At 46.4% G+C, this 23,547-nt stretch overlaps 1 protein-coding gene across 1 annotated transcript; it reads left to right on the top strand.

Annotated features, from left to right (window-relative positions):
* The first annotated feature begins 1,621 nt into the window (after positions 1–1,621).
* Positions 1,622–21,781, top strand: cmc2 (C-x(9)-C motif containing 2). Its single transcript, XM_085991826.1, has 4 exons — positions 1,622–1,674; positions 8,888–9,042; positions 18,328–18,399; positions 21,417–21,781. The coding sequence occupies exons 2-4, from the start codon at positions 8,962–8,964 to the stop codon at positions 21,489–21,491; spliced, it is 228 nt and encodes a 75-aa protein (XP_085847952.1). The 5' UTR covers positions 1,622–1,674; positions 8,888–8,961; the 3' UTR covers positions 21,492–21,781.
* The last annotated feature ends 1,766 nt before the right edge of the window (positions 21,782–23,547 follow it).

Below are 23,547 nucleotides of genomic sequence, written 5' to 3' on the forward strand. Positions count from 1 at the left end.
GTGCATCTTGTCGACTTACATCAGGTGTCAAGGTCTCGACGTGTTTGATTTTCTTCACTTCCTGGTGCAACCGTTTCTTCTTCCTCTCTGGCTCCTTCTCCTCTGTCATGTGACATTGGTGCCGGCATTCATTTCCACTTGCTGAGCTGTCCTCTGCCATCTCACTGTGGCGCCGAAGCCTAAAAGTTCGAGAGTAGCAAAATTGGCCGGTCGGTAGATAGGGTTGGGGGCATGTAACATCTCTAGCCTTTTCCAGTTCTGACGAAGGGTCCCAGACCTGAAACGTTAACTCTGTTTCTCTCTCTCCACGGATGCTGCCTGGCCTGCTGAGTGCTTCCAGCATTTTCTGTTGTAATTAAAAGTGAATGTTTTGTGGGCTATGTGACAGATCAGGGAACTGTCTTTCTAGAATTCACAAAAAATATTGGGCCCGATTGAGGATTTAATAAGATCATAAGAAATACGAGCAGGAGTAGGCCCCTCGAGCCTGCTCCACTGTGCAATAAGATCGTGGCTGAGTGATCATCCTAATTGATTGCCAAACCCTCCCTCAGGACCCAGCTTTTGCTTTTTTTTATTAAACATATTTATTTAAATATGGTAGTACTTGTTACAACTCATCAAATACGTAATAAATCCATTACATTCATTAGCCGCAATAAAACAAAGCCTTAAAAACAGCTTTTTTTTGAGTTAAACATATTTCCAGTCGCCCGCCATTTTAATTCACCGCTCCATTTCCACTCGGACCTCACCGTCCTTGGCCTCTTGCATTGTTCCACAGAAGCTCAACGTAAACTCAAATAACAGCACCTCATCTTCTGATTAGGCACTTTGCAGTCTTCCGGACTCAATATCGAGTTCAACAATTTCAGATCATAACCTCGGCCCCTATTACATTTTTACTTATATTTTTTATCCACCCCTTTGTTTTGGTTTTTCCCTCCCCCCCTTTCCTTTTTTTCTCTCTCCCACATGGCAGCTGTCTCCCATTCTGCCAGAACATTTCACACCTAATCTGAGCCGTCTTTTGCCTCCACTAGTCCTATCACCATCTCGTCTCGTTTTGAATACCTCTTAATGTCTCTCCACTTCTTTTGTTCTCTCCCAGCCCTGCCTTTCGATCTATTTTATTTCCTTTCCAGTTTTGAAAAAGGGTTTTGACCCGAAACGTTGACTCTATTTCTCTCTCCACGGATGTTGCCTGGCCTGCTGAGTTTTTCCAGCATTTTCTGTTGTTATTTCGGATTTCCAGCATCTGCAGTATTTTGCTATCATATTTATTTAAATATGGTAGTACTTGTTACAACTCATCAATTACATAATAAATCCATTCATTAGCCGCAATAAAACAAAGCCTTAAAAACAGCTTTAGGGTTAGCTTTTGCTTTGATGTTGCTGCCCCTTTAAATCCCCAATTCTTGCCCAGTGCCTGCTGTGCCTTGATGCTCCACAAGGCGCAGGGCGTCATAGCCAACAGCTCCCGCCTCCCCTATTGGCTGATTGGCTCTTTCAGGATGCACCCGCCCCTTTCTGGCTCACCTATTGGAGGTTGTTATTTGACAGACAGAGGAATGCCATTATCTGTATGGCCCCTTCCCCTGTCAATCACAGGCAAAATGTTACTTCCTGCCATGAGTGACACAAGGTTCTGAGGGCAGCTGGAGACACAGGGTGAGTGTTGGCGAGGCAGTGTATTTAAACCCTGGTAGTTAGAAGTAAATCGATCTTAAAATGTCAGGGGTTGTGAATAAAATGCAAATGTTGAAGTAATAAAACACCTGGAATTATAGGTTTAAATGTGGAAATTAATGTCTTCCCCCTTGTGTGACCCTGAGCTCCTGTCCACTGCCTCAGGAGACTTTATGCCACTGTTCACTTCTTATCTTATTTATCTCATTGCTACTCGAGAGTTGTTGTGAGTGAGCCATATCTGTCGCATTTGCTTGTGTAACAACAATCACTGCGATTACTCAGTGGTCTGGTCGCACTCTTCGTCTCTTGAGTCAGAAGGTCGTCGTGAGTTGGAGTCTCGGACTCGTTCAAGTTTGAGACACGAATGCGTGTTGGGTGGGGTTTCTGCTTTGGGCGCAGTCGGGCAACTGGGCGCAAATTGCGCTGGCAGGAATGACGTATGAGGAGAGATTGGGTCGATTGGGCTTGTATACGCTGGAGTTTAGAATAATGAGAGGGGATCTCATTGAAGCTTATAAAATTCTAACAGGACCAGACAGACCAGATGCAGGAAGGATGTTCCCACTGGCGGGGAGTCCAGAACCAGCGGTCACAGTCTAAGGATGATGGGTAAGCCATTTAGGACTGAAATGAGGAGGAATTTCTTCACCCAGAGAGTGGTGAACCTGTGGAATTCTCTACCACACAAGGCAGTTGAGGCCAATTCATTAAATATATTCAAGAAGGAGTTAGATATATTTCTTAAGGCTAAAGGGATCAAGGGATATGGGGAGAAGGTAGGGGCAGGGTACTGAATTTGGATGATTAGCCATGATCTCATTAAATGGCGGAACAGGCTCGAGGGGCCGAATGGCCTACTCCTGCTCCTATCTTCTATGTTTCGCGAAGTGAAGTTACGGTTCTAGTTTCCGCCCAAGCTCATCTTTGCATAATCACAAACGTTAAACCTTCCAGGAACCAGCGCAATCAGTCAGTGTAATGGAACGTAATCGTTTTTTCCCCTCTGCATTAAATAATCTTCCTTGATGTGTTTAAGAGCGGTAACCTGGTGCGGTTTTATTACTACAGCTGAAAATGGGTTTATCACCAAAAATAAGCACTTTTAATAAGAGTGTCTCGTCATCCGTCTGTGAATAACCTGATTTAAAATCACTGAAAATGACTTAAAAACTATACAGAACCATTTACTAGTTTCATTAGTGTACACTAGCCAGTTTCTTAGTAAATTACATTTTTTTAATATGTAAAAACTTTAAAAATATGCCTGTACGAGCTCAGTTTGAAGAACCTCTTCGCAGTCGGTGGAAACTCTCCATCCTCATTATTTCGATCTGGGTGCGTGGCCACTTTTGTGGGCTGGTTGGCTTCGGGCAAAATTATTTTTAAACCAGCCTTAAAGATCGTGGCAACTCAATTTACACTTGATGTAGCTTGTGTTTAAAATTCCCTGATCGTTTCATAGAATCATAGAAATTTACAGCACAGGAGGAGGCCATTTGGCCCGACGTGCCCGTGCTGGCTCTGAAAGAGCACACACTCCCGCTTTTTGTCCGTGACCCTGTGAGTTCCTCATCCTCCAGTACCTGTCCAACTCCCTTTTTAAAATTATTTATGGAATCGGCTTCCACCACCTTTTTCAGGTCGAGCGTTCCAGATCCCGACAACTCTCCGAGTGAAAACATTTCTCCTCCTTCCCCCCCCCTCTAGATCTTTTTCCAATGATTTTTGCGCTGGTTTGGCCAATTTCATCTATTTTGCACTGATAATACTAGTGGAAACCCTACCGCATAACCTAGGCTGACACTCCAGTGCAGTACCGAGGGGGTGCTGCACTGTCGGAGGTGCCATCTTTTGGATGAGACGTCAAACTGAGGCCCCGCCTGCTCTCTCGGGCAAACATAAAAGATCCCATGGCAATATTTTGAAGAAGAGCAGTGGAGTTTGTAGCTTTTAAAAGCTCTTTATAAAATATTGTCCGTGACTACACAAACCACTCTGGGTACAGGTATATTGTGTATCAGTAAAACAGGTTTATTAAACATTAAACACCCAGTGCAAAGAAGTAATACTTAATGCAGTGGGGAAAGAGTTAAACTGACATCGCTGGCAGTTTCACTGAAATCGCTGGCAGTTTCACTGAATGGTGTAATAAAGACAATAATCTAATAGGCCTTTGCAGTAGTAAGCTTTTTCTAAGTTGCTGAACTAGCAGTTGAGATAACCTAGTCGGACGTGGAACCATAAGAGGCCTAGAGCATGTAAGTTCTGTTCTGACAGGAAAGTAAAACAATGAGTTGGAAGTAAAGAGGCCTAGAGAGGCAGGAAAGGAGGACAGTGAGTCAGAAGTACAATGTTGATGAGACCCCATCTAGCTTAAACAAAGGTCATAGGTGCAACAACAGCTTGGGGGATAACGGACATATACTTTTCCGATAATAAAGGCGGTACTTTAATGTAACGCGGCATAGGCAACCAATCAGTGAAGATGCATGCAGGCCAAGGTCCAATCAGATGGCAGGAATGAATTTTGAATGAGCTGGATGTATGTGTTGTAATGTATAAAAATGTAGTGTTTGCTGCACCAATTTGGAAAAGTCTGGCTAAGGCAGAGCAGACTGTTTCCCCACCAGTCCAATAATGACAACTTGACTATCGATCTAAAACCTTGTGTCGAGTGTTGGTTTAAAATACTCCACAACACTTAACAAGAAGATAGTCGCAGTCTGTTCATCGATCCCCGGCGTTCCTTCCGAGTGACTGTGGTGCGGTCTCTTTATTCTCTTGCTGTGTTCTGTTGACTGAAGCTGCTTCTTCCTCCGGTTTCGCACTGCTTTCAATGTTCAATACCTAGATATTTATACCCTTTTTCCTCTGTTTTGCCTTCGTGGCAGTTAGTAAACAAGCTATCCTTATCTGAGAACAACCTTCACACTAAATTCTCACAGATGTCTTTTTTGCTTTTTAATCAGCTCATTGTTTAGCCGGTTCTGCATTTTTGAGAAGACAGGGAGTGGTGACTGTCTCCAGTCCCCTATCTTCTTTTGCAATGTTGATGAATTTCTTGTTCCCCACGATCTCCTTGTTTACTAACAGACCATTTTACAGAATAACATCAATTTCTAACAGAGTTTAGTCAGGTTGGCATAATTCCCATCCTGCTTTGCTTCTCAGCTGTTTGCCATTTTATACAGGCTTTTTAGGTTTTTAACATACAATTTCACATATTATAGTTATTTAATAATGGTTACAAAATCTTAACAATGTTTACTAAATCCTACAGGTACTCTCTATCCTACAAGTTCTCCCCAGCCTAATCAGTAAAAATAATGAGGAGGAGGAATTCCTTGAGTGTTTAAGGGATGGTTATCTGGATCAATATGTCGAGGAACCAACTCGGGAACAGGCTATATTGGACTGGGTACTGTGCAATGAGAAGGGACTAATCAGTAATCTTGTTGTACGGGGACCCTTGGGTCAGAGCGATCATAACATGATCGATTTCTCACTCGAAATGGAGAGCGAAGAAATTGACTCAGAGACTAAGGTCCTGAATTTAAACAAGGGGAATTATGATGCCATGAGACGGGAACTGAGTAGGTCTGATTGGACAACGTTCCTGGGAGGACTGGAGGTAGATAAACAATGGCAAACATTTAAAGATAGAATGACAAAATTGCAAAAATTGTTTATACCAATCTGGCATAAAAGGAAATCTAAAAAGGTGACTCAACCGTGGATAACAGGGGAAATTAGAGACAGCATAAAATCCAAAGATAGGGCGTATAAAATAGCCAAAAAAAGCGCCAGAGCGGAAGATTGGGAACAGTTTAAGATAGAGCAAAGGAGGGCAAAGGGCATGATCAAGAGGGGCAAAATAGCTTACGAAAACAAGCTGGCGGAAAATATAAAAACTAACTCCAAAAGCTTTTATAAATATATCAAAAGGAAAAGACTGGTGAAAACCAAAGTTGGTCCATTGCAGTCAGATACGGGGGAATATATAATGGGAAATAAGGAAATGGCAGATCAACTAAATGCATACTTTGGGTCAGTCTTTACGAAGGAAGACACAAAAAACCTCCCTGGGATATCGGGAAAAATAGGGACATTGGCAAAGGAGGAACTGACGCAAATCAATATCTCTAAGGATATGGTGTTAAGGAAGCTAAAGGGATTGAAGGTGGACAAATCCCCAGGGCCTGATAACATGCATCCTAGGGTACTGAAGGAGGTGGCCCTAGAGATAGCGGATGCACTAAGGATGATTTTTCAGAATTCATTAGACTCGGGAACAGTGCCGATGGATTGGAGGGTAGCTAACGTTACCCCACTATTCAAAAAGGGGGGTAGGGAAAAAGCAGGTAATTACAGACCTGTAAGCCTTACATCAGTTGTGGGCAAAATGCTGGAGTCCATCATTAAGGATGAAATAGCGGAGCACTTAGCAAATGGGGACAGGATAGGACAGAGTCAACATGGATTTACAAAGGGTAAATCGTGCTTGACTAATCTATTGGAATTTTTTGAGGGAGTAACTGGTAGAATAGATGGGGGAGAGCCAGTAGATGTGGTGTACCTGGACTTCCAAAAGGCCTTCGATAAGGTCCCACATAAAAGATTAGCATGGAAAATTGAGGCTCATGGGATAAAGGGGAAAGTTTTGGCGTGGATAGGGAACTGGCTGTCAGATAGAAAACAGAGAGTTGGAATAAACGGCTCATTTTCTGAATGGCAGGCAGTAACAAGTGGGGTACCACAGGGATCTGTCCTGGGCCCCCAGCTGTTCACAATTTACATTAATGACCTGGATCAGGGAGTCGGATGCAGCATTTCCAAATTTGCAGACGACACTAAACTAGGAGGGGGGGGTGGGCTCAGAGGAAGAGACCAGGAAGCTCCAGAGCGATTTGGACAGACTGGGCGATTGGGCGGATAAATGGCAGATGCACTATAATGTGGACAAGTGCGAAGTTATCCACCTTGGGTGCAGGAACGGGAGGGCAAATTATTATTTAAATGGCAATAGATTGGGAGAGGGGGAAGTACAGAGAGACCTGGGTGTTCTTGTACACCAGTCACTGAAGGCGAGCATGCAGGTGCAACAGGCGGTCAAGAAGGCAAACGGTATGCTGGCCTTCATAGCAAAAGGGTTAGAATACAGGAACAGGGATACCTTGCTGCAGCTGTACAGGGCACTGGTGAGACCACACCTCGAGTACTGTGTACAGTTTTGGTCGCCTCATCTGAGGAAGGATGTTCTTGCCATGGAGGGGGTGCAGCGGCGATTCACCAGGCTGATACCAGGAATGGCGGGAATGACCTATGAGGAGAGACTATGTAGTTTAGGGATGTACACACTGGAGTTTAGAAGATTGAGAGGGGACCTCATAGAAGTGTATAAAATTCTGACAGGTCTAGACAGACTGGATGCAGAAGGAATGTTTCCCTTGGCGGGTGAGAACAGAACTAGAGGACATAATTTAAGGATAAGGGCTAAACCATTTAGGACAGAGATGAGGGGGAATTTCTTCACTCAGAGAGTGGTGAACCTGTGGAACTCATTGCCACAGAGGGCAGTGTACGCCAGCTCAGTAAATATATTTAAGAGGGAATTAGATATATTTCTACGGGCAAAAGGGGTTAAGGGTTACGGAGAGAAGGCGGGGACGGGATACTGAATTAAAGGATCAGCCATGATCTCATCGAATGGCGGAGCAGGCACGAAGGGCCGAATGGCCTACTCCTGCTCCTATCTTCTATGTATCTATGTATCTATGTGTCCTGGCCAATATTTATCCCTCAACCAACATCACTAAAACAGATGATCTAGTCATTACCACATTGCTGTTTGTGGGAGCTTGCTGTGCGCAAATTGGCTGCCGCGTTTCCTACATTACAACAGTGACTAAATTTCAAAAGTACTTAATTGGCTGTAAAGCGCTTTGAGACGTCCGGTAGTTGTGAAAGACGCTATAGAAATGCAAAGTCTTTTCTTTCGGAAGTAATGAATCGTGTGAAACTTTGAGCTGTGTATCTTATCGTAGTACTGGCAGGTCTCCTGTGGCATTGCTCATGGAGAGCTGGAGGAACGCTTGGATCATGAAGGGAAGTGTGATGTTGACAAAGTGTGCACTGCATATAAGAATTGTATTATAATGGCCCAGAAATTCGGGTCGGAGGCTTCCCGCGGGTGCAAGCCTCTGACCTGCACTTACCTAGTGTGCCGGACGTTGTGCTGTGGGCCCGCATGGAATTCCGATCCTGGGCCTCCTCCAACTGCCGGCGCGCAGTGCTTGCGTATGCCAGGGGCGCAGTTAGTTCGATGCGTCCCCTGGGATCATGTGGGCCATGGAGAGCCAATGGTAGCAGGGAATGCTTCATTCATAAGTTTGACAGGAAGGGCTGTCAAACCTATAAATACTACAAGCCCCAAAACATCACTAAAAACTCAAATACATTAAAAAAAAAAAAATCACATTTTTGAAATAAACTATAAATTACATGAAATAACTATTTTAAACAATTTAAATTTGTGAAAAAATTAATTACATTTTCTAACGGGGCTAAAAATAAACTTACCTTTCTTTAAAGTATTTAAAAATAATAAACCTGTGGGGAAAAAATGTTTTAATTTTAATTAATTCACCACTTACCTTGTTAAAAGCAGGCCTTGCGACTGCTTTTTACATGTCTAATTTCTGGAGACTTACCCTCCCGGAGAAACCTGGAAAAAAAACGTAAGTTCGATGCGCACGCACTGTCTCTCTGTCGCACGCGCTCCACCTCTTAACCCCTTCTTTCAGGGGAATGGAAGTGCCGGTTTCCCGCGCATGCGCAGTGCATGCACGAAACCAGCACTTCCATTGGGCCTACGGGTGAGTACCCCGTGCGTACTCACCCGTGGAGGCCCAAATTTCTGGGCCAATGTGCGTTATAATAAATACCCCAAATTGAGACACTACATCAGGAAAAGAGAAAATGATGTGAGTAGGATGATTTATTTTCTTGAAAGGAGCAACTGAAAGAAAAAGTGATATTTTTTTGTTGCCATTCTGACACCTGCCACCAACCTGTCTTGTCTCAGTTGTGAATGGAATTTGCTCACTCTGGTGTAAACATGAGCAATTTTGCTGATAATGTGCAATTTAATGATTTATCTGTGCTGATCTGTACCTATAAACCTGACTTTCAGAGGTGAGTTTTTAACCCTGACATCAGTATTAAGGATCCGCTTCCAGATTAGCAAAGAATAAGCCATAACCGGACATGCACCCGGATCTATCTCCACACTTGCATACGGAGGAGTGCAACAGTATCATTGATCGTCTCAAACAGTGCCATAGAGAAGTAAGTATGAATTAAGATGCTGCACTTTCTGAAGTGTTCTGTAGTATGTTTTAATGAATTCCTAGGCACCATTGCTGATCCTATTTTTGGGACGGTTAATTCCAAATATTATGCTGTTGTCGGTTTTCCTTTTTTGGCCCACCGAGCCTTTCGAGCGATCGCACAGATGTGCTGTGCTGTTGCATTCACAGTGTAACCCTGGGATAATCTGGGGAAAAGATGAACGACCTCCTTTTTTGCTTTGCCGAACGAAGGAATGTAGCGCAGACGACGATTCGCAGGAAGTTGGCCTGTGTAATCGTGCATTAATTGTGCGACACCCTGGAGCAGGCTTGTTTTTTTGGCTGATGTCCATATTTTCTCTCGTCACGCCCACAATTAGAAATTGAGTAGATCAACAAACTTCAGTTTATCAAGGCGGATAGAGCAATGAGCATCAGAAGCGACAGTGTGACTGCAATGTGATTGTAACACACTATACAGTGTAGTGTATGTGCTTTAAGTCAGAACTACTTTTTACAGCTCCTGTATACTGTAGTACCGGCAGTGACCACACCGGTATATAAGCTGTGCGCATGCCTCTGTACCCCAGTCTAGAGATTACCCTCCTCCAGTAAAGACCTGTTATTTGTTTATGTACAGCATCCGTGTAATTATTTATCCACTGAACCACGGATCTAACAGTGGCGACGAGTGTTGATGCGAATCTACCTGCAACATTAAAAAAAAAAAAAATAGTCGAGTCCAGGAACACGGGCGTCGACCGCGAGCAACCGCCCAGCAGTCAGGCAGAGATCCAACTTCGCTGGGGAGGTTGTGGAGAGCCGGGCTTGGTTCCCCAGCCACAACGAGCAGTAAGAGACCGACGACAGGTCCAGAGCAGACCCTTCCTGAGCAGCGGCGGCTGGAGCCGACTGACAGCAGAGAGAGAGAGTCGGGCAGCGTCGACGGGGTAAGAAAGAGGGTGAAGAGAGCAGGGCGCAGCCGGGGGTTGATCACCGAGCGGCGTCGAGGGAAAATACTGCAAACCGGAGAGAGAGAGGGTAAGAAACAGCCAGGTTCTAGACTGAGCGGCGTCGACAAATATCAAGAGAAGAACGCGCAGAGCACAGCCAGGGATCACGGGCTGATCAGGGTCCGCGGGCCGAAGCAAGGGGAGACGCCATTGAGCCGCGGAGAAGCAGGGAGAGCGCGGGAGACGCCATTGAGCCACGGAGAAGCAGGGAGAGCGCGGGAGGCGCCATTGAGCCGCGGAGAAGAAGGAAGAGCGCGGGAGATGCCATTTTGCGAAGCCGCAGCGGAGAAGACGGGTGAGCGCGGGAAGGAAGGAAAGAGCGGGAGATGCCATTTTGTGCCAGCGGAGAAGAAGGGGAAGCGCGGGAGGCGCCATTGGTGATAGTTAACGCACAACCAAGGATGCCGAAGAGTGGCAGTATCTCTACGTTCGACAATGAAGTCGAAGATTGGGCGACATATGTGGAACGTATTGAGGTGTACTGCAGGGCGAATGAAGTGCCAGATGCTAATAAAGCACTGGTTCTGTTAAATTCCATGGGTGCAAAAACTTATGGGTTACTGCGAAATCTAATAACCCCAGAGAAGCCGGTAAACAAGAATTTTGAAAGCATAGTAGAAATCCTACAGGACCACTTAAACCCCACACCGCTGCTGATAGCAGAACGATTTAAGTTCCATAAAAGGAACCAACACAAAGACGAAAGCAATGCTGAGTACCTAACGGAACTGCGCAAGCTATCGAAATACTGCCAGTTTGGAGTGGGACTAGCAGACACGTTAAGGGACAAGTTTGTGTGTGGGCTACAAAGTGAAGGAACCCAGAAACGGCTTCTATCAGAAAAGGACCTTACGCTGGACAAAGCTTTCAGTATGGCAGTATCACACGAAGCAGCCGCAAGGGGTGCTGCAGAGATACAACGGAGACCGCAAGAATATGGCACCAACGAAATGACCTATGGAACAGGGAAGTGCTATTGCTGCGGCAGGACAACACATGACCAGAAAGATTGTTGGTTCAAGGACCAAGTGTGCAGACAGTGTGGGAAAGCAGGACACATAGCAAGAGTCTGCAGGTCTGGGAAGAAAACCAACAGTAAGAAATCTCCACAGGAGAAGTACAAAAAGGTACACCAGGTGATGGACAGTGGTTCAGACGAACAGAAAAGTGACACAGACTCCGGAAGCAAGGAGCTGGGTTGTCTGAAACTACATAATGTAACCGAAATGGAGGATCACCAGACTATCTGGGTTACAATCAAGATAGACGGAGTCCAAGTGGAAATGGAATTGGACACAGGGTCAGCTCTATCAGTCATAAATCAAAGAGACTACAAGCGGCTATTTTCACACATACCCTTGAAAGCTACAGAGATTGTCTTGAAGACGTATACGGGGCAAAAAGTCTACCCCAAAGGAAAAATAAGGGTGAAAGTGACATATATAAAGGTCAGGAAATACCTAAAATGGATATATATGTATTGCCAAATGGAGGACCACCACTGCTAGGACGCGAATGGATCCAGAAGATACATTTAGATTGGCATTCCATATAGGCACTGAAGGTGGAGGCCAAAAAGGATGATAACGTCACACTTGGACGACTGTCAAAAATGCTAACTGACACAAAAGAAGTGTTCCAGGAGGGACTAGGAACACTAAAAGGAATAACAGCAACAATTAAAATAGAGGATAATGCAAGCCCAAAGTTTCTGAAGGCCAGACCAGTGCATTCTGCGATCAGACCAGCGGTTGAAGCGGAGCTGGAAGGGTTGGAACATTCAGGAGTACTGTCCAAAGTGGACTGCAGCGAGTGGGCTACACCCATTGTTCCTGTAATGAAGAGGTCGTTGAGTAATACGCCTGGGGAACCAAAGAAGGTCCGCATCTGTGGGGATTTTAAGGTGACAGTGAACCCAGTCCTTCACACAGTGCAATATCCGCTTCCACGAATTGAGGATATTTTCGCCTCGCTATCTGGTGGTAAACGCTTCACCAAAATTGATCTAGCCCAGGCGTACTTGCAAATGGAGGTAGAAGAAGCTTCGAAACATTACCTTACGATCAACACCCATAAAGGTCTCTATCAATACAACCGGCTGGTGTTTGGAGTAGCCTCGGCTCCGGCTATCTGGCAAAGGGCGATGGATCAGGTCCTGCAAGGGATTCCAGGGACCCAGTGTTATTTGGACGACATCTTGGTCACGGGCGAAAATGACGGTGATCACCTCGTTAACTTGGAGAAGGTGCTCGCCAGATTAAAAGAATATGGGCTACGAGCTAATCGCCACAAGTGCGAGTTTTTCCAGAAACAGATCTCTTATTGCGGCCACGTCATCGATGAAGAGGGGTTACATAAGTCCCCTGACAAGATAGAGGCAGTAGTCAAGGCTCCAGCAACGGAAAATGTGTCACAACTGAGGTCGTTCCTCGGGCTGGTAAACTATTACCACAAGTTCTTACCAAATTTGTCTACGGTATTACACCCGCTGAACACCCTACTGCAAACAGGGGTACCATGGAAGTGGGATGACGAACGTAGACGAGCTTTCCAGAAGTGTAAAGAATTGATCACATCAAAAGAGGTGTTGGCCCATTTCAACCCAGCACTACCAGTTCGTTTGGCATGTGATGCATCACCCTACGGCATTGGAGCGGTGCTGTCGCACAAATTCCCAGACGGGTTGGAGAGGCCAGTAGCCTTTGCATCTCGGTCACTAACCTCAGCCGAGCGCAACTATGCCCAGATTGACAGGGAGGCCCTCAGCCTAGTATGGGGAGTAAAAAAATTCAACCACTATCTGCATGGACAGAAGTTCACCTTGCTGACTGACCACCAACCACTTGTCTCCATCTTTAATCCTAAGAAGGGCGTGCCAGTAATGACTGCACAGCGGTTACAAAGATGGTCCCTGTTTCTAGGGGCGAATCAATATGAAATAGAAAATAAAGGCACAAAACAGCATGGAAACGCTGATGGGCTATCACGCCTGCCACTGCCTACTGTGGAGGAAGCACCAGCAGTGGACCCTATCGAGATATTTTACTCGTCGCTAATTGAACGATTGCCAGTAACAAACGTGGATATAGAGAAGGAGACCCGCAATGATCCGACGCTGTCACGGGTATATGAATTGACGGTGAGGGGATGGCCAACACATGGCGACTCACTGTTGCCAGCATTCTCATCCAGAAGAGAACAGCTGTCAGTATGCCAGGGGACAGTGATGTTGTGGATCCAGAGTGGTGATTCCACCCAAGTTAAGGGAGAGAGTGCTAAATGAGCCACATGAAGGTCATCTGGGGGGAGTGAAAATGAAAAGCCCAGCTAGGGCTTATGTGTGGTGGCCGGGAATCGATCAACAAATCGAAGACCTAACTAAGAGCTGCTTAGGATGCTAGAAGGTCCAAAATGCACCACCACATGCCCCTCTACACCCATGGGAGTGGCCCTCCTCTCCATGGCAACGGGTGCACATTGATTTTGCTGGTCCATTCATGGACTCAATGTTCTTAATAGCAGTGGATGCTCATTCAAAGTGGCCTGAGGTGATAAAGATGTCTTCAACCACTGCAAAGAAAACGATTGCAGTCCTACGGACCATATTTGCCAGAAACGGGTTGCCAGAGCAGATCTGCTCTGATAATGGACCACAGTTTGTGTCCGACGAGTTCCAAAAATTCATGAAAAGGAATGGGGTAAGGCATTACACATCCGCCCCGTATCATCCAGCCACCAATGGATTGGCTGAGAGGTTCGTACAAACCTTTAAGAAGGCGATAAAGGCTATGTGCGACGAGGAAATTCCACTACAGCATAAGATGGACAATTTCTTATTAGCCTACCGAAACGCGACACATGCAGTTACCAACCAGACCCCGGCCATGATGTTCTTTAACCGAAGGTTGAGATCTCGTCTGGACTTGCTCAGACCAAATGTGCGAAGAAATGTTGAGGACAAACAATTCCAGCACATCAACGAGAAGCCGACAAGGAGCTTCAATGTAGGGCAACCAGTCTTGGCCCGGGACTATCGAACAGAGAAGTGGCAACCCGGAACGATATGTACAAGGCAGGGGCCATTAATGTACACAGTGGATGTCGGGGAGAACATTGTGAGACGCCACGTTGATCAGATCTTAGCATCACAGGAATGCATCAACCCCATGTCTCGAGTACCTGGGGATGAACCCGACATACCGGTAGCATCTACTTCAGACCCAGTAGCAGTGGAACCCGATGAACTACCCGATGAAAAGGGGTCAGAATCGCCTCTGCACCAAGAACAAGAACCTCTGGAAAGGCGCTATCCCGAAAGGGTCAGGAAGCCGCCCCAAAGACTAATCTATAAATGGACTTTTGTTATTGAATGTACATGTAAAAATGTAATTGTTATTTGAATATTAAGGGGTTATTATTAATCTAAAAAGGGAGGAATTGTAGTGTATGTGCTTTAAGTCAGAACTACTTTTTACAGCTCCTGTATACTGTAGTACCGGCAGTGACCACACCGGTATATAAGCTGTGCGCATGCCTCTGTACCCCAGTCTAGAGATTACCCTCCTCCAGTAAAGACCTGTTATTTGCTAATGTACAGCATCCGTGTAATTATTTATCCACTGAACCACGGATCTAACAATTAGAGCCAGTATTTGGACCCTGATTGCTAAGGCAGGGGACTCCTCTATTTAAAAAAAAAAAAAAAAGTTATTTTGTGAGTTCTGCCTCCTTGATGTTGGTTGGCGCAAAATCACTGTTCCACTGACTTGATCTCCGTTGTCTTGTAGAAATGACCATGTACTAACTCTCTGATCTGACCCTGGACTTCCACAAGGTGGGGGGGGTTGTGGTGGTGGTGCTGGGGGGGTTGTGGTGGTGGAGGGGGGGTTGTGGTGGTGGTTGGGGGGGTGGTTGTGGTGGTGGGGGGGTGGTTGTGGTGGTGGGGGGGGTTGTGGTGGTGTGTTGTGGTGGTGGTGGTGTGGGGGGGTTGTGGTTGTGGTGGGGGGGTGTTGTGGTGGTGGTGGGGGGGTTTGTTGTGGTGGTGGTTGCGGGGGGTTTGGGGGTGGGGGGGTGGTGGTTGGTGGTGGGGGGGTGGGGGTTGGGGTTGGTGGTGGGGGTTGGGGTGGTGGTGGGGTTGTAGTTGGGGGTTGCGGGGGTGTTGTGGCTGGGGGTGTGGGAGCTGGGGGGGGGTGGTGCGGGGGCAGGATATGGAATGTATTGTGGGCACTAATGACTACTGAAGGTAGCAGGCCAGATAGAGAAGGTGGTTAAGAAGGCCTACGGGATACTTGCCTTTATTAGCCGAGGCATAGAATATAAGAGCAGGGAGGTTATGCTTGAACTGTATAAAACACTAGTTAGGCCACAGCTAGAATACTGGGTGCAGTTCTGGTCACCACATTACAGGAAGGATGTGATTGCACTAGAGAGGGTGCAGAGGAGAGTTCCGAGGATGTTGCCTGGGCTGGGGAATTTTAGCTATGAGGAAAGATTGGATAGGCTGGGGTTGTTTTCTTTGGAACAGAGGAGACTGAGGGGAGATTTAATTGAGGTGTATAAAATTGCAAAGGGCCCAGATAGAGTGGGTAGGAAGGACCTATTTCCCCTAGCAGAGAGGTCAATAACCAGGGAGCATAGATTTAAAGTAATTGGTGGAAGGATTAGAGGAGTTGAGGAGAACTTTTTTCACCCAGAGGGTGGTGGGGGTCTGGAACTCACTGCCTGAAAGGGTGGTAGAGGCAGAAACCCTCATCACATTTAAAAAGTACTTGGATATGCACTTGAAGTGCCGTAACCTGCCAGGCTACGGACCAAGAGCTGGGAAGTGGGATTAGGCTGGTGAGCTCTTTTTTTGGCCGGCATGGACACGATGGGCCGAATGGCCTCCTTCTGTGCAGTGAATTTCCATGATTCTATCAATGAAACATAGATTCAGGTTAATTTACTTTTAAGTAATTTTTTTGTATTTGCCTTTTTTCTTCATTATGGCGAACTGTTGTCATAGCTAGTAAGCCCAGGTCTCTCATCCCAGCAGTGATACAGACCCACTGACGTTCAATAGCAATGACGAATATAAAGGCAGAGCTCGTTGCGTCTGTGGAGATGGTTTCTTATTCTCAGTGTGAATGAACGATAGTGCCACACAGAGTTCTGCTGCAATAGGAGGAAGTGTCAAATGTAAAAGGACTTCTTAATTCTTACAGCTTCTCCAATCAGCATTTGCATTCTTTTTTTAAAGTGTGTATTTGAACTTTTCCAAGCAATTTGGTTTGTCATATTCTACCTTTTTTTGAGTTTACGAATAGATTCAGTGTTGAGACATGAACGCATTTTTTAAAATGGTGAGTGACTGGGAAATGTTGGTATTCAGAGGGACCTGGGTGTCCTTGTACACGAATCACGATGTGAGCTCGGGGCAAAGGAACAATGTAAGAACAGCTCGAGAGTGAGAGTGCAAGAGGAGTTAAATAAATTCACAGTTCAGTTATTACTATAGGAACAGGAGGCGGCCATTCAGCCCCTCGAGCCTGCTCCACCATTCAGTTCAACCAGGGCTGATCTGCTCCTCAACTCCATTTACCCGCCTTGTCTCCATATCCCTTGATACCCTTAGCTAACAAAAATCTATCGATCTCAGTTTTGAAAGCTCCAAGTGACCTCCAGTGTCCACAGCCGTTTGGGGGAGAGTGTTGCAGATTTCCACTACTCCTTGTGTGGAAAAAGTGCTTCCTGATTCCACTCGTAAATGGCCAAGCTCGAGTTTAAAGATTACGCCCTCTTGTTCTGGATTCCCTCACCAGAGGAAATAGTTTCTCTCTATCTACCCTACTGAATCCTTTAATCATTTCAAACGCCTCGATCAGATCACCCCTCAACCTTCTGAACTCATTGGAAAATCCCTCCTCTCATGCCAACCAACCACCTCTTGATGTTACTGCCAGTTCCCAGCTGATCTTGTCCTCCCCTAACATCTACACTTTGAGCGATGGATTCACCTAGGAACCACCAGGAGAGCTCGGACATCCACATCTAACCTTTGACTACTGAGCTTCTTGCTTGCTGCAAAATACATATCTTCTGCCTGATACAAAGCATTAGGAAAGATCATTAATATCTTACACCGAGACTGCCAATGTGAAACTACACCTTGGTAAGTGTAGCATTAAATCGGTGCAATTTTTAGTACCTGGACCAGAACGTAGACACAAAATATTGATTTAATTGCTAATCCATTTGCAACTCCTCAGATAATGAAGCAGTCCATGCCCGCATGCAGCAAGACCTGGACGACATTCAGGTTTGGGCTGATAAGTGGCAAGTAACAAGTGTGCCACACAAGTGCCAGGCAATGACTATCTCTAACAAACGAGAGTCTAACCACTACCCCTTGACATTCAACGGCATTACCATTGCCGAATCCCCCACCATCAACATCCTGGGGGGGTCACCATTGACCAGAAACTTAACTGGACCAGCCACATAAATACTGTGGCTACAAGAGCAGGTCAGAGGCTGGGTATTCTGCGGCAAATGTCTCACCTCCTGACTTCCCAAAGCCATTCCACCATCTACAAGGCACAAGTCAGGAGTGTGATGGAAAACTCTCCAGTTGCCTGGATGAGTGCAGCTCCAATAACACTCAAGAAGCTCAACACCATCCAGGACAAAGCAGCCCGCTTGATTGGCACCCCATCCACCACCTTAAACATTCACTCCCTCCAGCACCAGCGTACCCTGGCTGCAGTGTGTACCATCTCCAAGATGCACTGCAGCAACTCGCCAAGGCTTCTTCGACAGCACTTCCCAAACTCACGACCTTTACCACCTAGAAGGACAAGGGCAGCAGGCGCATGGGAACACCACCACCTCCACACACCATCCTGACTTGGAAGTATATCGGCCGTTCCTTCATCGTCGCTGGGTCAAAATCCTGGAACTCCTTCCCTAACAGCACTGTGGGAGTACCTTCACCACACGGACTGCAGCAGTTCAAGGCGGCGGCTCACCACCACCTTCTCGAGGGCAATTAGGGATGGGCAATAAATGCTGGCCTTGACAGTGACGCCCACATCCCAGGAATGAATAAAAGAAATAATTATTTTCATAAACAGTCTCAGTTCAATGCAATGTTGGAGGACTTTAATGTACCATGGCAGGTGATGCAGTGTCATCAGCTAGTTACAATAGCCTTGTCAAAGTGAGGTTACTCGACAGTGCTAGCGCAGCGTGACCAATGTTGTAACTTACTGGGTATCTTTTCACTTCAACAGCACAGCTTCATGAAGTTTCTGGGGAAATGTAATGATATTGACCGAGAGATGAGGCATTGCTTGCAATTGGAGGTAAGGTCGTCTTAAAACTGGTAGATTTTGCTGTTTGCTTGTTATTGGTACAGTACCACTTTTAAAAAATTTTTCCACTCTTTTTTTCCTCCTTGTTTACACAAACACGGATGTCCTCTTGCAGGCTTCTGCCCGCAAGGGTTGTAGCATCTTGTTTCATCCCCGTCACTGGGGAGCTTGTGCCTTGCCCAATGGCCTGACCGAAGATTGCAAACTCCCCTTCCTGGTGGCACCTGTAAACTGCGACCGCCCAGGCTGTTTATTTACAACAACAACCACTGCAACTTATTATATTTATATAGCGCCTTTAACATAGTAAAACGTCCCAAGGTGCTTCACAGGAGTGTCATGAAACAAAATTTGACACCGAGCCACATAAGGAGATATTAGGGCAGCTGACCAAAAGCTTTGTAGGTTTTAAGGAGCGTCTTAAAGGAGGAAAGAGAGGTAGAGAGGTTTAGGGAGGGAATTCCAGATCTTGGGGCCCAGGCAACAGAAGGCACAGCCACCAATGGTTGAGCGATTATAATCAGGGATGCTCAAGAGGCCAGAATTAGAGGAGCACAGATATCTCGGGGGGGGGGGGTTGTGGGGCTGAAGGAGATTACAGAGATAGGGAGGGGGCGAGGCCAGGGAGGGATTTGAAAACGAGAATGAGAATTTTAAAATCGAGGCGTTACTTAACCGAGAGCCAGTGTAGGTCAGCGAGCACTGGGGAGATGGGTGAACGGGACTTGGTGCGAGTTAGGACACGGGCAGCCCAGTTGTGGACGACCTCAAGTTTACACGACGACAGCCACGTTTGTTGTTCTGTCTGCTCTACCATCTCGCAGCGTGACGCTGCTCGTCTGCCCACATTATCCCAACTCCAGAGCCAATAATGGGGTGGAGCTGGCAGCGGGTGAGCACCATTCTGCGTGACTAGGATTCCAGAATGAAAACTGAGCTCTGCACGCTCGTGCTCGGTAACTTCTCCACGCCAGTTAGTTCCCTGCGGCCATTAGCACCTTGCATTTAAATAGAATTGTTATTTCTTTTCAACTTGACAGAAAGATGGGTGGGGGTGGGGGTGGGGGAGGAGTTAAAAGAAATAATGAACTCTTTGTAATAGTTTTAAAGGAATGATGGTATCTCATTGAGTTCTGCAGAATTGCTAGACGAGGAAAGACCTGGTAGTCGCATGATCCGACGATAATGGAGTTGTTGACTAATAAGGGAGGTTATGCTTGAACTGTATAAAACACTAGTTAGGCCACAGCTAGAGTACTGCGTGCAGTTCTGGTCACCACATTACAGGAAAGATGTGATTGCACTAGAGGGTGCAGAGGAGATTTACAAGGATGTTGCCTGGGCTGGGGAATTTTAGCTATGAGGAAAGATTGGATAGGCTGGGGTTGTTTTCTTTGGAACAGTGGATGCTGAGGGGAGACTTAATTGAGGTGTTTAAAGTTATGAGGTGTCTAAATACAGTGGATAGAAAGTACGTATTTCCCTTTAGTAGAGAGGTCAATAACCAGGGGGCATAGATTTAAAGTAATCGGTAGAAGGATTAGAGGGGAGTCGAGAGCTATTTTCACCCAGAGGGTGGTGGGGGTCTGGAACTCACTGCCTGAGATGGTGGGAGAGGCAGAAACCCTCATCAAGTAAATATCCAAGTTTTTTAAATGTGAAGTGCTGTTACCCACAGGGCTTGGAAGTATAGTGAACAGTGAGGAGGATAGTGATGGACTTCAAGAAGACATAGACAGGCTGTTGGAATGGGCCGACGTGAAATTTAACGCAGAAAAGTGTGAAGTGATACATTTCGGTAGGAGGAACGAAGAGAGGCAATATAAACTAAAGGGTACAATCCTAAAGGGGGTGCATGAACAGAGAGACCTGGGGGTATATGTGCACAAATCATTGAAGGTGGCAGGGCAGGTTGAGAAAGTGTTTAAAAAAGCTTACGGGATCCTGGGCTTCATAAATAGAGGTATAGAGTACAAAAGCAAGGAAGTTATGATGAACCTTTATGAAACACTGGTTCAGCCTCAACTGGAGTATTGTGTCCAATTCTGGGCACCGCACTTTAGGAAGGATGTGAAGGCCTTAGAGAGGGCGCAGAAAAGATTTACGAGAATGGTTCCAGGGATAAGGGACTTCAGTTACATGGATAGACTGGAGAAGCTGGGGTTGTTCTCCTTAGAGCAGAGAAGGTTGAGAGGAGATTTGATAGAAGTGTTCAAAATCATGAGGGGTCTGGACAGAGTAGATAGAGGGAAACTGCTCCCATTGGGGGAAGGGTCGAGAACCAGAGGACACAGATTTAAGGTGATTGGCAGAAGAACCAAAGGCGAGTGGTTAGGATCTGGAATGCACTGCCCGAGAGGGTGGTGGAGGCAGACTCAATCATGGCTTTCAAAAGAGAGTTGGTTAAGTACCTGAAGAGAGAAAATTTGCAGGGCTACGGGGAAAGGACGGGGGGAGTGGGATTGGCTGAAGTGCTCTTGCAGAGAGCTGGCACAGGCTCGACGGAGCGAATGGCCTCCTTCTGTGCTGTAACCATTCTATGATTCTAGGGCTATGGACCAAGAGCTGGAAAGTGGGATTAGGCTGGAGAGCTCTTTTCCGTGCTGGCACAGACACGATGGGTCGAATGGCCTCCTTCTGTGCCGTAAACCTCTATGATGTCCATGACTTGTCACCCTTCAATGTGGGGTGCACCAGGCCTTTCGGCATCGCAGCCCTCGCCTGACATCTGCACATTTCCAGCGGGGGTCACTGGATTGGGAACCTCCCCAAGCGAAGGGGTCTAGAGGCCGTTTGTCGTGCCCCACAAACCCCCTCCCCCGCACTGTTTGAGGTGGTCTAACAAACCGGGGGGGGGGGATCAAACCTAAAACTCTCCCGTTCTGTACGTCTCGGCTACTCCCTTGGGTAACCCAGCTTGCCCATCGGAGCTTGCCGTCCGATCGGCCCGACTCGCTCAGTTACTGTTTTCTAAAGCTTGTTCTTGTTTTCCCCCCCTCGCCCCTCAGCGGCAAGCCAAGAGAGCCAAGAGCAGAGAACACGCGGCAAGGATGCAACACCGACTTAACGAGTCTTCCGAGTAACCTTCCTGTCGGAGGGGGCGGGGGGAGTGTGTGGGTGCGACCAATCTCACTGGGCCGTGAACTGATCTCACAAACCCGGGTGCGGCAGCCTGGAGATTTGCAGAACTCGACGCCAGTGGTGTTCATTTGTCCCCTGTGCTGGCGAAATTATTCTAATTTTCAATATTTATACACGACGGCTGGGTTTGTCATCCGTTAATCCTCCATAAGTGGATCGTTACAAGACCCGCGAGCTACAGATGTTTATAAACTCTGCACACTTTGTTCTGTTGCAATGAAATGTAAAATTACTCCTGTGTTGTGTTTTTTTTTCCCCTTAAGCCAGAAATGAGTTCTGGTAACACACAGATCTGCCACTTAGTGGCAGAGCATGCCTACGGTGACACCTGCTGGACATTGAGTGTGGTGCAGTGGAAGTGAGATGTACATTGGTTTAAAACTTTAGCAGCTCTTACAAGATGAAAGTGATCGACAGTGCATCGCTATTGTTTGAAGATTTGACAGTTTTGTAAGGAAATACTTTTGGAGGTTTCCACAAGATTAAAATCCATGCTTTACTGTCACCCTTTAAGCAAAATACTGCGGATGCTGGAAATCAGAAATAAAAAAACTCAACGCTGGAAATATTCCGCAGCAAGGTTCCCTCTAAGTTGCGGGGCGCTCTGCCGGTCACGCGCAGCCCCTGGTCTGGCTTTTCCAATGTTAAATTTCGCGCAAATGGGCAGCACTCCCCTCACTCAACCCGCAAAAAAAAGAGGGGAACATTGCTCAGCATCTGTGGAGAGAGAAAGAGTTAATGTTTCAGGTCGATGACCTTTCGTCAGAACCTTTTTAAAATTCATTTTTGCCCGAGAACAAATTAAATCAGCGCAATAACTGTACCATGGAATGGAACAGGAGGAGGCCATTCAGCCCCTCGTGCCTGCTCCGCCATTCCATTAGATCACAGCTGATCTTAACTCCATCTACCCGTCTTGGTTCCATAACCATTAATCTCAGTTTTGAAATTTTCAATTGACCCGCCCCCGGCCCACCCCCAGCCTCAACAACTGTTTAAGGGAGAGAGTTGCAGATTTCCACTACCCCTTTTGTGTGACGAAGTGCTTCCTGACATCAACCCCGGAACGGCCTAGCTCTAATTTTAAGGTTATGACCCCTCCCGTTCTGGACTTTTTTTATTCGTTTCATGGGATGTGGACAGCGCTGGCGAGGCCTGCAATCAATTCCCCCAGCAGAGGGAATAGTTTCTCACTGTCTACCCTATCCAATCCTTTACTTATCTTAAACACCTCAATTAGATCACCCGTTAATCATAGAAACATTGAAAAATAGGAGCAGGAGTCGGCCATTCGGCCCTTCAAGCCTGCTCCGCCATTCAATATGATCATGGCTGATCCTCTATCTCAATACCATATTCCCGCTCTCTCCCCATAGCCCTTGATTCCTTTTGTTTCTAGAAATCTATCTATCTTCTTCTTAAATATATTCAGTGACTTGGCCTCTACAGCCTTCTGTGGTAGAGAATTCCACAGGTTCACCACCCTCTGAGTGAAGCAATTTCTCCTCACCTCAGTCCTAAATGTCCTACCCCGTATTCTGAGACTGTGACCCCTCGTTCTAGAACCCCCAGCCAGGGGAAACATCCTCCCTGCATCCAGTCTGTCTAGCCCTGTCAGAATTTTATACGTTTCAATGAGATCCCCTCTCATTCTTCTAAACTCTAGTGAATACAGGCCTAGTCGACCCAATCTCTCCTCATACGACAGACCTGCCATCCCACTAATCAGTCTGGTGAACTTTCGCTGCACTCCCTCTATGGCACGTTTATCCTTATGTAAGGAGACCAAAACTGCACACAGTACTCCAGGTGTGGTCTCACCAAGGCTCTGTACAACCGTAATAAGACATCCTTGTTCCTGTACTCAAATCCTCTTGCAATGAAGGCCAACCTACATTTGCCTTCCTAACTGCTTGCTGCACCTGCATGTTTGCTTTCAGTGACTGGTGTACAAGGACACCCAGGTCCCTTTGTATATCAACATTTCCCAATCTATCA

This window comes from Somniosus microcephalus, chromosome 6 (genome assembly GCF_052327205.1).
Source record: "Somniosus microcephalus isolate GS21.2 chromosome 6, FLI_Smic_1.0, whole genome shotgun sequence".
In the NCBI taxonomy this organism is placed as follows: Eukaryota; Metazoa; Chordata; class Chondrichthyes; order Squaliformes; family Somniosidae; genus Somniosus; species Somniosus microcephalus.